At 46.7% G+C, this 15,704-nt stretch overlaps 1 protein-coding gene across 2 annotated transcripts in view; it reads right to left on the reverse strand.

Moving 5' to 3' along the window:
• LOC138638126 (probable cation-transporting ATPase 13A4) overlaps positions 1-15,704 on the reverse strand; it is a 355,111-nt gene that overhangs the window by 79,622 nt on the left and 259,785 nt on the right. For both annotated transcript variants that reach the window (XM_069727157.1, XM_069727156.1), the window contains exons 23-25: positions 15,562-15,671; positions 14,056-14,152; positions 13,717-13,789 (exon numbers count right to left, since the gene is read on the reverse strand). In XM_069727157.1, the coding sequence (XP_069583258.1) occupies positions 13,717-13,789; positions 14,056-14,152; positions 15,562-15,671 (280 nt within the window). The remainder of the gene's footprint in view (positions 1-13,716; positions 13,790-14,055; positions 14,153-15,561; positions 15,672-15,704) is intronic.

Here is a 15,704-nt window from a genome sequence, read left to right on the forward strand (position 1 = left end):
TTTGTTCAGAAAGGGTCTCTCTGAGGCTCTTAAGGATGTCATGGTGGGTTTTCCTATGCCTGCTGGTTTGAATGAGTCTATGTCTTTGGCCATTCAGATCGGTCGACGCTTGCGCGAGCGTAAATCTGTGCACCATTTGGCTTTATTGTCTAAGATTAAACCTGAGCCTATGCAGTGCGATAGGACTATGACCAGAGTTGAACGGCAAGAACACAGACGTCTGAATGGTCTGTGTTTCTACTGTGGTGATTCCACTCATGCTATTTCTGATTGTCCTAAGCGCACTAAGCGGTTCGATAGGTCTGCCGTCATTGGTACTGTACAATCCAAATTCCTTCTGTCCATTACCTTGATATGCTCTTTGTCATCGTATTCTGTCATGGCGTTTGTGGATTCAGGCGCTGCCCTGAATCTGATGGATTTGGATTATGCTAAACGTTGTGGGTTTTTCTTGGAGCCTTTGCGGTGTCCTATTCCGTTGAGAGGAATTGATGCTACACCTTTGGCCAAGAATAAACCTCAGTACTGGACCCAGCTGACCATGTGCATGGCTCCTGCACATCAGGAAGTTATTCGCTTTCTGGTGCTACATAATCTGCATGATGTGGTCGTGTTGGGGTTGCCATGGCTGCAAACCCATAATCCTGTATTGGATTGGAACTCTATGTCGGTATCCAGCTGGGGTTGTCAGGGGGTACATGGTGATGTTCCATTTTTGTCTATTTCGTCATCCACTCCTTCTGAGGTCCCAGAGTTCTTGTCTGATTATCAGGATGTATTTGAAGAGCCCAAGTCCGATGCCCTACCTCCGCATAGGGATTGTGATTGTGCTATCAATTTGATTCCTGGTAGTAAATTCCCTAAAGGTCGATTATTTAATTTATCCGTGCCTGAACACGCCGCTATGCGCAGTTATGTGAAGGAATCCCTGGAGAAGGGACATATTCGCCCATCGTCATCACCACTGGGAGCAGGGTTCTTTTTTGTAGCCAAGAAGGATGGTTCGCTGAGACCGTGTATTGATTACCGCCTTCTTAATAAGATCACTGTGAAATTTCAGTATCCCTTGCCATTGTTATCTGACTTGTTTGCTCGGATTAAGGGGGCTAGTTGGTTCACTAAGATAGATCTTCGTGGTGCGTATAATCTGGTGAGAATCAGGCAAGGAGATGAATGGAAAACTGCATTTAATACGCCCGAGGGTCATTTTGAGTATCTAGTGATGCCGTTCGGACTTGCCAATGCTCCATCTGTGTTTCAGTCTTTTATGCATGACATCTTCCGTGAGTATCTGGATAAATTCCTGATTGTTTCCTTGGATGACATTTTGATCTTCTCTAAAGATTGGGACTCTCATGTGAAGCAGGTCAGAATGGTTTTCCAGGTCCTGCGTGCTAATTCTTTGTTTGTGAAGGGATCAAAGTGTCTCTTCGGTGTGCAGAAAGTTTCATTTTTGGGGTTCATCTTTTCCCCTTCTACTATCGAGATGGATCCGGTTAAGGTACAGGCCATCCAGGATTGGACTCAGCCGACATCTCTGAAAAGTCTGCAAAAATTCCTGGGCTTTGCTAATTTTTATCGTCGCTTCATCTGTAATTTTTCTAGCATTGCCAAACCATTGACCGATTTGACCAAGAAGGGTGCTGATTTGGTTAATTGGTCTTCTGCTGCTGTGGAAGCTTTTCAGGAGTTGAAGCATCGTTTTTGTTCTGCCCCTGTGTTGTGTCAACCAGATGTTTCTCTTCCGTTCCAGGTCGAGGTTGATGCTTCTGAGATTGGAGCAGGGGCGGTTTTGTCACAGAGAGGTTCTGGTTGCTCAGTGTTGAAACCATGTGCTTTCTTTTCCAGGAAGTTTTCGGCTGCTGAGCGTAATTATGATGTGGGCAACCGAGAGTTGCTGGCCATGAAGTGGGCATTCGAGGAATGGCGTCATTGGCTTGAAGGAGCTAAGCATCGCGTGGTGGTATTGACTGATCATAAGAACCTTACTTATCTCGAGTCTGCCAAGCGCTTGAATCCTAGACAGGCCCGTTGGTCGTTATTTTTTGCCCGCTTCGATTTTGTGATTTCGTACCTTCCGGGCTCTAAAAATGTGAAGGCGGATGCTCTGTCTAGGAGTTTTGTGCCCGACTCTCCGGGTTCATCTGAGCCGGCGAGTATCCTCAAGGAAGAAGTCATTGTGTCTGCCATCTCCCCTGATTTGCGGCGAGTGTTGCAAAAATTTCAGGCGAATAAACCTGATCGTTGTCCGGCAGAGAAACTGTTCGTCCCTGATAGGTGGACTAGTAAAGTTATCTCTGAACTTCATTGTTCGGTGTTGGCTGGTCATCCTGGAATCTTTGGTACCAGAGAGTTAGTGGCTAGATCCTTCTGGTGGCCATCTCTGTCACGGGATGTACGTACTTTTGTGCAGTCCTGTGGGATTTGTGCTAGGGCTAAGCCCTGCTGTTCACGTGCCAGTGGGTTGCTTTTGCCCTTGCCGGTCCCAAAGAGGCCTTGGACACATATTTCGATGGATTTCATTTCTGACCTTCCCGTTTCTCAAAAGATGTCAGTCATTTGAGTGGTCTGTGATCGCTTTTCTAAAATGGTCCATCTGGTGCCCTTGGTTAAATTGCCTTCCTCCTCTGATTTGGTACCTTTGTTCTTCCAGCATGTGGTTCGTTTGCATGGCATTCCTGAGAATATTGTTTCTGACAGAGGTTCCCAGTTTGTTTCAAGGTTTTGGCGAGCCTTTTGTGGTAGGATGGGCATTGACCTATCTTTTTCCTCGGCTTTCCATCCTCAGACTAATGGCCAGACCGAACGAACCAATCAGACCTTAGAAACATATCTGAGATGTTTTGTTTCTGCAGACCAGGATGATTGGGTGTCCTTTTTGCTGTTGGCTGAGTTTGCCCTTAATAATCGGGCCAGCTCGGCTACCTTGGTCTCTCCATTTTTCTGCAATTCTGGGTTCCATCCTCGTTTCTCTTCAGGACAGGTTGAGTCTTCGGACTGTCCTGGTGTGGATTCTGTGGTGGACAGGTTGCAGCAGATCTGGACTCAGGTAGTGGACAATTTGACCTTGTCCCAGGAGAAGGCTCAACTTTTCGCTAATCGCAGACGCCGTGTGGGTCCCCGACTTCGTGTTGGGGATCTGGTTTGGTTATCTTCTCGTCATATTCCTATGAAGGTTTCATCTCCTAAATTTAAACCTCGTTTTATTGGTCCGTATAGGATTTCTGAGATTCTCAATCCTGTGTCTTTTCGTCTGACCCTCCCAGACTCCTTTTCCATACATAATGTATTCCATAGGTCGTTGTTGCGGAGATACGTGGCACCTATGGTTCCATCTGTTGAGCCTCCTGCCCCGGTTTTGGTGGAGGGGGAATTGGAGTATATTGTGGAGAAAATTTTGGATTCTCGTGTTTCTAGACGGAAACTCCAGTATCTGGTTAAATGGAAGGGTTATGCTCAGGAAGATAATTCCTGGGTTTTTGCCTCTGATGTCCATGCTCCAGATCTTGTTCGTGCCTTTCATGTGGCTCATCCTGGTCGGCCTGAGGGCTCTGGTGAGGGTTCGGTGACCCCTCCTCAAGGGGGGGGTACTGTTGTGAATTCTGTGGCTGAATTCACTCCTGTGGTCACAAGTGGTACTGCAGCTTCTGAGCTTCCTCTCTCAGGTGTTCTGGTGAGCTCGTTGGCTGCTTTGTTATTTAACTCCACCTGATTCTGTCTTCCTTGCTCCTTGTCAATGTTCCAGTGTTGGATCTGAGCTTCTGGATCTTTCCTGTGGCCTGCTGCTCTGCTTAGATAAGTGCTTTTTGCTTTTGTTGCTACTTTTTCTGTCCAGCTTGTCTTTTCGTTTTGCTGGAAGCTCTGAGACGCAAAGGGTGTACCGCCGTGCCGTTAGTTCGGCACGGTGGGTCTTTTTGCCCCCTTTGCGTGGTTTTTTGCTTTAGGGTTTTTTGTAGACTGCAAAGTTCTCTTTGCTATCCTCGCTCTATCTAGAATATCGGGCCTCACTTTGCTGAATCTATTTCATCCCTACGTTTGTCTTTTCATCTTGCTAACAGTCATTATATGTGGGGGGCTGCCTTTTCCTTTGGGGTATTTCTCTGAGGCAAGTCAGGCTTGTTTTTCTATCTTCAGGCTAGTCAGCTCCTCAGGCTGTGCCGAGTTGCATAAGTAGTGTCAGGCGCAATCCACAGCTGCCTTTAGTTGTGTTTAGGTTAGGTTCAGGTATTGCGGTCTACAGAGATTCCACGTCTCAGAGCTCGTTCTATTGTTTTTGGGTTATTGTCAGATCACTGTATGTGCTCTGATTGCTGGCACACTGTGTCACTGGATTGCCTACATAACACAAAGCCCAGGAACTTCTGCAGACTCTTCAGAGATGTTGGCTGAGTCCAATCATAAATGGCCTGAACTTTAACAGGGTCCATCTCGATAGTAGAAGGAGAAAAAATGAACCCCAAAAATGAAACCTTCTGAACACCAAAGAGACACTTTGACCCCTTCACAAACAAAGAATCAGCACGCAGGACCTGGAACACCATTCTGACCTGCTTCACATGAGACTCCCAATCATCCGAGAAGACCAAAATATCATCCAAGTATACAATCAGGAATTTATCCAGGTACTCTCGGAAGATGTCATGCATAAAGGACTGAAACACTGATGGAGCATTAGAAAGCCCGAATGGCATAACCAGGTACTCAAAATGGCCTTCGGGCATATTAAATGCTGTTTTCCATTCATCGCCCCGTTTAATACGCACAAGATTATACGCACCACGAAGATCTATCTTGGTGAACCAACTAGCCCCCTTAATCCGAGCAAACAAATCAGACAGCAGCGGCAAGGGGTACTGAAATTTGACCGTAATTTTATTTAGAAGGCGGTAATCAATACAAGGTCTCAGCGAACCATCCTTCTTGGCCACAAAAAAGAACCCCGCTCCCAATGGCGATGATGACGGGCGAATATGACCCTTCTCCAAAGACTCCTTCACGTAACTCCGCATAGCGGCGTGCTCAGGTACAGATAAATTAAACAGTCGACCCTTAGGAAACTTACTACCAGGAATCAAATCGATAGCACAATCACAATCCCTATGCGGAGGTAGGGCATTGGACTTGGGCTCATCGAATACATCCCGGTAATCACACAAGAACTCTGGGACCTCAGAAGGGGTGGATGATGAGATAGACAGAAATAGAACATCACCATGTACCCCCTGACAACCCCAGCTGGACACAGACATTGATTTCCAATCTAATACTGGATTATGGACTTGTAGCCATGGCAACCCCAACACGACCACATCATGCAGATTATGCAACACCAGAAAGCGAATATCCTCCTGGTGCGCAGGAGCCATGCACATAGTCAGCTGGGTCCAATACTGAGGCTTATTCTTGGCCAAAGGCGTAGCATCAATTCCTCTCAATGGAATAGGACACTGCAAGGGCTCCAAGACAAACCCACAGCGCCTAGCAAACTCCAAGTCCATCAAATTCAGGGCAGCGCCTGAATCCACAAATGCCATGACAGAATAGGAAGACAAAGAGCAGATCAAAGTAACGGACAAAAGAAATTATGACTGTACCGTACCAATGGTGGCGGACCTAGCGAACCGCTTAGTGCGCTTAGGACAATCGGAGATAGCATGAGTGGAATCACCACAGTAGAAACACAGCCCATTCTGACGTCTGTGTTCTTGCCTTTCAGCTCTGGTCAAAGTCCTATCGCACTGCATAGGCTCAGGTTTATGCTCAGATAATACCGCCAAATGGTGCACAGATTTACGCTCACGCAAGTGTCGACCGATCTGAATGGCCAAAGACATAGACTCATTCAGACCAGCAGGCATAGGAAAAACCACCATGACATCCTTAAGGGCTTCAGAGAGACCCTTTCTGAATATAGCTGCCAGCGCACCTTCATTCCATTGAGTGAGCACGGACCACTTTCTAAACTTCTGACAATAAATCTCTATCTCATCCTGACCCTGACACAGAGCCAGCAAATTTTTCTCTGCCTGATCCACTGAATTAGGTTCGTCGTACAGCAATCCGAGCGCCAGAAAAAACGCATCAATATTACATAATGCAGGATCTCCTGGCGCAAGGGAAAATGCCCAGTCTTGAGGGTCGCCACGTAATAAAGAAATAATGATCTTAACTTGTTGAACTGGGTCACCAGAGGAGCGGGGTTTCAAAGCCAGAAATAGTTTACAATTATTTTTAAAATTCAAAAACTTAGCTCTATCTCCAGAAAATAACTCAGGAATAGGAATTTTAGGTTCTAACATAGGATTCTGAACCACTAAATCTTGAATGTTCTGTACACTTATAGTGAGATTATCCATCAAAGAGGACAGACCCTGAATGTCCATGTCCACACCTGTGTTCTGAACCACCCTGATGTAAAGGGGAAAAGAAAGACAGAACACAGTGCAAAGAAAAAAAAATGGTCTCAGAACTTCTCTTTTCCCTCTATTGAGAAGCATTAGTACTTTGGGCCTCCAGTACTGTTATGAACAGGTAATTCAGAACCACAATGGACCTTGAAGTTCAGAGCACACAAAGTGACCTGACAATTACCAAAAACATAGGACGAGCTCTGAGACGTGGGAACTCTGCTGACCGCAATCCCTAATCCTATCACACCACACTAGAGGTAGCCGTGGATTGCGTCTAACGCTCCCTATGCAACTCGGCACAGCCTGAGAAACTAACTAGCCCTGAAGATAGAAAAATAAGCCTACCTTGCCTCAGAGAAATTCCCCAAAGGAAAAGGCAGCCCCCCACATATAATGACTGTGAGTAAAGATGAAAATACAAACACAGAGATGAAATAGATTTAGCTAAGTGAGGCCCGACTCACTGAATAGACCGAGGATAGGAAAGATAGCCTTGCGGTCAACACAAAAACCTACAAACAACCACGCAGAGGGGCAAAAAGACCCTCCGCACCAACTAACGGTATGGAGGTGCTCCCTCTGCGTCTCAGAGCTTCCAGCAAACAAGAAAAACCAATATAGCAAGCTGGACAGAAAATATAGCAAACAAAAGTAACACAAGCAGAACTTAGCTTATGCAGGATAGACAGGCCACAGGAACGATCCAGGAGGAAGCAAGACCAATACTAGAACATTGAATGGAGGCCAGGATCAAAGCACCAGGTGGAGTTAAATAGAGCAGCACCTAACGACTTAACCTCATCACCTGAGGAAGGAAACTCAGAAGCCGCAGTACCACTCTCATCCACCAAAGGAAGCTCATAGACAGAACCAGCCGAAGTACCACTCACGACCACAGGAGGGAGCTTGGCCACAGAATTCACAACAGGGGGAGTGCAGCACCCCAGGTAGCCAGTTGCTGCAGTGATGTTGCTTTTCCTTCGGGGAAGGTAATGTCATGCTCAGAGGCAATGGAGTTCTCTTCACCAGGTAAGGCACACACATGCAACACATTCTGAATCCAGGCCAGGAGGGGAGCTCAAAACCTGGATTCAGGGGAGCTTCCCTATGCTTTATGTATCCTGATGTGGAGGAGGAGCTAGGGAGTTGGTCCTGGGAGACCAAGCAGAGCAGACATCTAGGAGAGACGCAGTGCAGACAGAGAGGCTTGGCAGCAATGAAGGAGGATGACCTGAAGGGTTATTGTATGTGGAGCAGCCGGAAGGGAAGGGGCACAGGAGAAGAACAGAGCTCAGAGGGGAACTGTGGCAGGGCACCCTCAGAGTTGAAGCGCAGTAGCTGGGAACCGGGAGCCCGAGGCTTTTGTGGGACTCTAGGACACAGAGCAGAACCGGAGGGCACGACACTACACATTACCTGCCCGCACCACACCTGAGACACAGCAGCACCTGGGGAGCCCGGGGCATGATAGAGTCCCTGTAAAAAGGCTCAAGCTGCCGTCGTGCAGGTACCTGTTCCAGTGGGAAACTGAAGGACCCTGTTGGAAGCTTCAGGCGGCAGGGACCTCACCTTTAATGGCGCTAGTTGGAAAGGCTCACGGACATCTACTGGAAAAGGCAACCCTCTATTGCCTCTGAGCCGGCTGGACTACCATCACCCGTGCCTGGTACCCTGGACTGTGGCCAGCAACCTGCAGTAAACCAGGTAAAGACTTGCAACTTGTTTCCATTTATTCACCAGCACCCACTATCCATGCCATACACCATAAGACCCACGAGGACCCCGCTTCACCTGTGGAAAGTGTAACATCTGTGCTTCTGCAACATCCCCCAGGGGACCCCTTTAATGCAGCGTTGGTCCAACTACTGACCAAACTCCACAGATGGCGTCAAGACAATCTTTTAACATTTTCCCCTTTAACGTTGAGGCCCAGGGCCACAGACTGGGTCACAGCCACCATGACATCCCCTTTGTGACCGGCCCCGATACCGAGTACCTCACTGCCCTGGAGGCATCTCACTTACAAGTAGTGATGAGCGAATATACTCGTTACTCGAGATTTCCCGAGCATGCTCGGGTGTCCTCTGAGTATTATTAAAGTGCTCGGAGATTTAGTTTTCATCGCTGCAGCTGAGTGATTTACATCTGTTAGCCAGCATGAGTACATGTGGGGGTTGCCTGGTTGCTAGGGAATCCGCACATGTAATCAAGCTGGCTAAGAGATGTAAATCATTCAGCTGCGGAGATGAAAACTAAATCTCCGAGCACTAAAAAATACTCGGACACCCGAGCGTGCTCGGGAAATCTCGAGTAACGAGTATTTTCGCTCATCACTACTTACAAGCTCTTTTCTATGGAGCATATAAGTAATGTTTTGAAGTTGTCCAATCACTGGAGTGCGCTGTTATCCTCTAATTGTAGGCCAGCTTCAATGCCATGTTCTAGAGGTAGCCGTGGATTGCGTCTAACGCTCCCTATGCAACTCGGCACAGCCTGAGAAACTAACTAGCCCTGAAGATAGAAAAATAAGCCTACCTTGCCTCAGAGAAATTCCCCAAAGGAAAAGGCAGCCCCCCACATATAATGACTGTGAGTAAAGATGAAAATACAAACACAGAGATGAAATAGATTTAGCTAAGTGAGGCCCGACTCACTGAATAGACCGAGGATAGGAAAGATAGCCTTGCGGTCAACACAAAAACCTACAAACAACCACGCAGAGGGGCAAAAAGACCCTCCGCACCAACTAACGGTATGGAGGTGCTCCCTCTGCGTCTCAGAGCTTCCAGCAAACAAGAAAAACCAATATAGCAAGCTGGACAGAAAATATAGCAAACAAAAGTAACACAAGCAGAACTTAGCTTATGCAGGATAGACAGGCCACAGGAACGATCCAGGAGGAAGCAAGACCAATACTAGAACATTGAATGGAGGCCAGGATCAAAGCACCAGGTGGAGTTAAATAGAGCAGCACCTAACGACTTAACCTCATCACCTGAGGAAGGAAACTCAGAAGCCGCAGTACCACTCTCATCCACCAAAGGAAGCTCATAGACAGAACCAGCCGAAGTAACACTCACGACCACAGGAGGGAGCTTGGCCACAGAATTCACAACAGGGGGAGTGCAGCACCCCAGGTAGCCAGTTGCTGCAGTGATGTTGCTTTTCCTTCGGGGAAGGTAATGTCATGCTCAGAGGCAATGGAGTTCTCTTCACCAGGTAAGGCACACACATGCAACACATTCTGAATCCAGGCCAGGAGGGGAGCTCAAAACCTGGATTCAGGGGAGCTTCCCTATGCTTTATGTATCCTGATGTGGAGGAGGAGCTAGGGAGTTGGTCCTGGGAGACCAAGCAGAGCAGACATCTAGGAGAGACGCAGTGCAGACAGAGAGGCTTGGCAGCCATGAAGGAGGATGACCTGAAGGGTTATTGTATGTGGAGCAGCCGGAAGGGAAGGGGCACAGGAGAAGAACAGAGCTCAGAGGGGAACTGTGGCAGGGCACCCTCAGAGTTGAAGCGCAGTAGCTGGGAACCGGGAGCCCGAGGCTTTTGTGGGACTCTAGGACACAGAGCAGAACCGGAGGGCACGACACTACACATTACCTGCCCGCACCACACCTGAGACACAGCAGCACCTGGGGAGCCCGGGGCATGATAGAGTCCCTGTAAAAAGGCTCAAGCTGCCGTCGTGCAGGTACCTGTTCCAGTGGGAAACTGAAGGACCCTGTTGGAAGCTTCAGGCGGCAGGGACCTCACCTTTAATGGCGCTAGTTGGAAAGGCTCACGGACATCTACTGGAAAAGGCAACCCTCTATTGCCTCTGAGCCGGCTGGACTACCATCACCCGTGCCTGGTACCCTGGACTGTGGCCAGCAACCTGCAGTAAACCAGGTAAAGACTTGCAACTTGTTTCCATTTATTCACCAGCACCCACTATCCATGCCATACACCATAAGACCCACGAGGACCCCGCTTCACCTGTGGAAAGTGTAACATCTGTGCTTCTGCAACATCCCCCAGGGGACCCCTTTAATGCAGCGTTGGTCCAACTACTGACCAAACTCCACAGATGGCGTCAAGACAATCTTTTAACATTTTCCCCTTTAACGTTGAGGCCCAGGGCCACAGACTGGGTCACAGCCACCATGACATCCCCTTTGTGACCGGCCCCGATACCGAGTACCTCACTGCCCTGGAGGCATCTCACTTACAAGTAGTGATGAGCGAATATACTCGTTACTCGAGATTTCCCGAGCATGCTCGGGTGTCCTCTGAGTATTATTAAAGTGCTCGGAGATTTAGTTTTCATCGCTGCAGCTGAGTGATTTACATCTGTTAGCCAGCATGAGTACATGTGGGGGTTGCCTGGTTGCTAGGGAATCCGCACATGTAATCAAGCTGGCTAAGAGATGTAAATCATTCAGCTGCGGAGATGAAAACTAAATCTCCGAGCACTAAAAAATACTCGGACACCCGAGCGTGCTCGGGAAATCTCGAGTAACGAGTATTTTCGCTCATCACTACTTACAAGCTCTTTTCTATGGAGCATATAAGTAATGTTTTGAAGTTGTCCAATCACTGGAGTGCGCTGTTATCCTCTAATTGTAGGCCAGCTTCAATGCCATGTTCTAGAGGTAGCCGTGGATTGCGTCTAACGCTCCCTATGCAACTCGGCACAGCCTGAGAAACTAACTAGCCCTGAAGATAGAAAAATAAGCCTACCTTGCCTCAGAGAAATTCCCCAAAGGAAAAGGCAGCCCCCCACATATAATGACTGTGAGTAAAGATGAAAATACAAACACAGAGATGAAATAGATTTAGCTAAGTGAGGCCCGACTCACTGAATAGACCGAGGATAGGAAAGATAGCCTTGCGGTCAACACAAAAACCTACAAACAACCACGCAGAGGGGCAAAAAGACCCTCCGCACCAACTAACGGTATGGAGGTGCTCCCTCTGCGTCTCAGAGCTTCCAGCAAACAAGAAAAACCAATATAGCAAGCTGGACAGAAAATATAGCAAACAAAAGTAACACAAGCAGAACTTAGCTTATGCAGGATAGACAGGCCACAGGAACGATCCAGGAGGAAGCAAGACCAATACTAGAACATTGAATGGAGGCCAGGATCAAAGCACCAGGTGGAGTTAAATAGAGCAGCACCTAACGACTTAACCTCATCACCTGAGGAAGGAAACTCAGAAGCCGCAGTACCACTCTCATCCACCAAAGGAAGCTCATAGACAGAACCAGCCGAAGTACCACTCACGACCACAGGAGGGAGCTTGGCCACAGAATTCACAACAGGGGGAGTGCAGCACCCCAGGTAGCCAGTTGCTGCAGTGATGTTGCTTTTCCTTCGGGGAAGGTAATGTCATGCTCAGAGGCAATGGAGTTCTCTTCACCAGGTAAGGCACACACATGCAACACATTCTGAATCCAGGCCAGGAGGGGAGCTCAAAACCTGGATTCAGGGGAGCTTCCCTATGCTTTATGTATCCTGATGTGGAGGAGGAGCTAGGGAGTTGGTCCTGGGAGACCAAGCAGAGCAGACATCTAGGAGAGACGCAGTGCAGACAGAGAGGCTTGGCAGCCATGAAGGAGGATGACCTGAAGGGTTATTGTATGTGGAGCAGCCGGAAGGGAAGGGGCACAGGAGAAGAACAGAGCTCAGAGGGGAACTGTGGCAGGGCACCCTCAGAGTTGAAGCGCAGTAGCTGGGAACCGGGAGCCCGAGGCTTTTGTGGGACTCTAGGACACAGAGCAGAACCGGAGGGCACGACACTACACATTACCTGCCCGCACCACACCTGAGACACAGCAGCACCTGGGGAGCCCGGGGCATGATAGAGTCCCTGTAAAAAGGCTCAAGCTGCCGTCGTGCAGGTACCTGTTCCAGTGGGAAACTGAAGGACCCTGTTGGAAGCTTCAGGCGGCAAGGACCTCACCTTTAATGGCGCTAGTTGGAAAGGCTCACGGACATCTACTGGAAAAGGCAACCCTCTATTGCCTCTGAGCCGGCTGGACTACCATCACCCGTGCCTGGTACCCTGGACTGTGGCCAGCAACCTGCAGTAAACCAGGTAAAGACTTGCAACTTGTTTCCATTTATTCACCAGCACCCACTATCCATGCCATACACCATAAGACCCACGAGGACCCCGCTTCACCTGTGGAAAGTGTAACATCTGTGCTTCTGCAACATCCCCCAGGGGACCCCTTTAATGCAGCGTTGGTCCAACTACTGACCAAACTCCACAGATGGCGTCAAGACAATCTTTGAACATTTTCCCCTTTAACGTTGAGGCCCAGGGCCACAGACTGGGTCACAGCCACCATGACATCCCCTTTGCGACCGGCCCCGATACCGAGTACCTCACTGCCCTGGAGGCATCTCACTTACAAGTAGTGATGAGCGAATATACTCGTTACTCGAGATTTCCCGAGCATGCTCGGGTGTCCTCTGAGTATTATTAAAGTGCTCGGAGATTTAGTTTTCATCGCTGCAGCTGAGTGATTTACATCTGTTAGCCAGCATGAGTACATGTGGGGGTTGCCTGGTTGCTAGGGAATCCGCACATGTAATCAAGCTGGCTAAGAGATGTAAATCATTCAGCTGCGGAGATGAAAACTAAATCTCCGAGCACTAAAAAATACTCGGACACCCGAGCGTGCTCGGGAAATCTCGAGTAACGAGTATTTTCGCTCATCACTACTTACAAGCTCTTTTCTATGGAGCATATAAGTAATGTTTTGAAGTTGTCCAATCACTGGAGTGCGCTGTTATCCTCTAATTGTAGGCCAGCTTCAATGCCATGTTCTCAAGCTAGACAACAGGTCGCATGGTCTCCAAGTCATCAATCTGTAAACTAAAGAAAAGTATAACTCTCAAGAATGACTGCAAATTTGAATAAGAAGTAAATTACAAAACTGCTTGAGTTTAAATAGGCATCATCTGACAATATCGAATTATGAAGATGGGAATAACCCTTTAAGGTCCTCATCAGGAGCAGCACAAGGGATAGAAGGAACGGACGGTTCACTCAGCAGATTTGATTCACAGTAAGATTGTCTCTATTTGTTTATTATTGGTATAAAGTATTAATGGCATTTGTTTGGTGTCCAAAAGTGATTGGGAGAAACAAATTCAGATAATTTTTAATGAGCAAACAGAGGTTACATGTTATTATGTTCTTCCATTATTTGAAAGCAGCTGATTAATACAGGAAAGAAATAATAATCATTGGCTATTAGCAGACTAAATTCTGTCTGGTGAATTATTACATTTGCAAGTGTCTAACATACTTGTCAAGCAAACCAACACTGTCACTCCAACATCTTGAATAAGGTATTGGTACAGACCCACGGATTTTAGTTGCTGTAAAAGAAGAAAGGTATTATTTACTACATTACTTTTCTTAGTTGATAAGGTCATATGATTGATATGTAATGCAATCAGAATAAATAATGATACTACACATCATATTGTGCCTCATGACAAGTAACATTTACTTAGCAAACACACAACTCAACTTGCATTGTTTGCATATTCCGCTGTAAATTTCCAAGTGTGATTTAATGACACAGTACAAGAAATAGTACCCATGACTAACTGACAGTGAAAGAAAATGTAAAGTGGCTTACCCAGTAGAGCAGTAGCAGACAAACAAATTGTATCATTGCATACAGAGTTACATATTTGAAGACAGCAAAAGAACTGACCAATGCAGCCCGACCTTCCCTATACAATTACAGAAGAACAGAAGTTCATTATGTTAGCAGAGCCTCAACTGATACTGATTTATTCTATCTCAGTCATCACTGAAGTTAAAGCACCCCTAATCAGTTGGTTTAGACATTGTCAGTTGATTAGAAGTGACCCCAGGGGCCAGCTTTATCTGGCAGTAAATGCTCAAAGGGAAGCATCAAAGGGAAGTGAAGAATCATCAGAAATGACCTACTGTTTAAATCAGGTTTTCGAATTAAATATATGTGTTTTAAAAACTTTTTTGCAATGTATTTATTGCTTTTACATATCACAAAATGTATAAATAAAAATAGATATCATGCAATTTTCTCACTGGCCACTGGGGTATATTAGGCTCCAACTTCTTGCGTTTGCACATAACTGTTCTCTTCTTTCCTCCGTAGTCTTCCATCCTTCCTCCGCAGTCTTCCATCCTCCTTTGGGCATTAAGTGCCTTCTGCACAGGCTCCATTCCTAATCAGCTTGTTGAACACTAGGAATGGCACCTGCACAGAAGGCACTTGATGCCCAAATAAGGGTGGAAGACTGCGGAGACAAGAAGAGAACAGTTGTGCGCACCCAAGATTTCCTCTCCAGCAGCCGACATCACAGTGACAGAGTGATGCTGTTGGGAGGCAAGATATATGCAGATGAAGTGCAGAAGTAGAGTTATTTTCCAGTCAACATCCTGTCCATTGCCTGGAAGAGGTCATTTACATAAAGTGATAAAAGATGATTTATCAAGAACAGGGCACTTGATATGAGGCATACAGGTAGGACTTTTTCAGCAGTCCATAACTCGTATGCCCATATTAATAGATTAGATATTTCAAATGTGGTGAGATTCCCTTTAAGGCCACCATACACATTAGTTGGCTGTTAGCCAAGTGACGTATGAATCATTTAGCTGACAGTCATCTCAGTTGACTCTCCTAATCACAAGATTGCTTGTTGGACTGAACATTCCTGTTTTCTATATTAAAGAGCCAGACTTGTCTCCAGGAGACAATACGATCGGCAGTCCGAAATCGCATGCAGGATCTGTTTCCCTCAAAAATAAATTGTCTGGGTTATCAAAACTAGACATTTGCCTAAATGCCAACAATGGCAGAATTACCAGATATTCCTAGGGTTCCATCATTATCTTGATGCCACAGAGTTATCAATTCATTCCTTACAATTTGATTCTAAAACTATTTAATGATCTCATTATAAGAGATTGGGCAAGGCTGTGGCATCTCATCTTTCTGCCAGAAACATCATGCTTGACAAAATGAATGCATATAAACTATAATTGTGGATTTCATACAAACCTTCAGAATTTTTATCATGGCTAAAGCAGAGGAAACTAAGGGTAATTCAAAGAAAACAGATGAATAATGTGTGCCTTACAAGAAACTTACTTAATCAGCTCAGGAACACATTGAATATTTGTTGTTTGAGATGTGAAAGGTGACGCCACAGATGCCTCTTGCTCAGACAGAGATATCCCAGCGTGTGCCACTTTTAAAGCCTACAACAGCAAACAGTGCTTTTATAAAATATA

This window comes from Ranitomeya imitator, chromosome 5, assembly GCF_032444005.1.
Source record: "Ranitomeya imitator isolate aRanImi1 chromosome 5, aRanImi1.pri, whole genome shotgun sequence".
Lineage (NCBI taxonomy): Eukaryota > Metazoa > Chordata > Amphibia > Anura > Dendrobatidae > Ranitomeya > Ranitomeya imitator.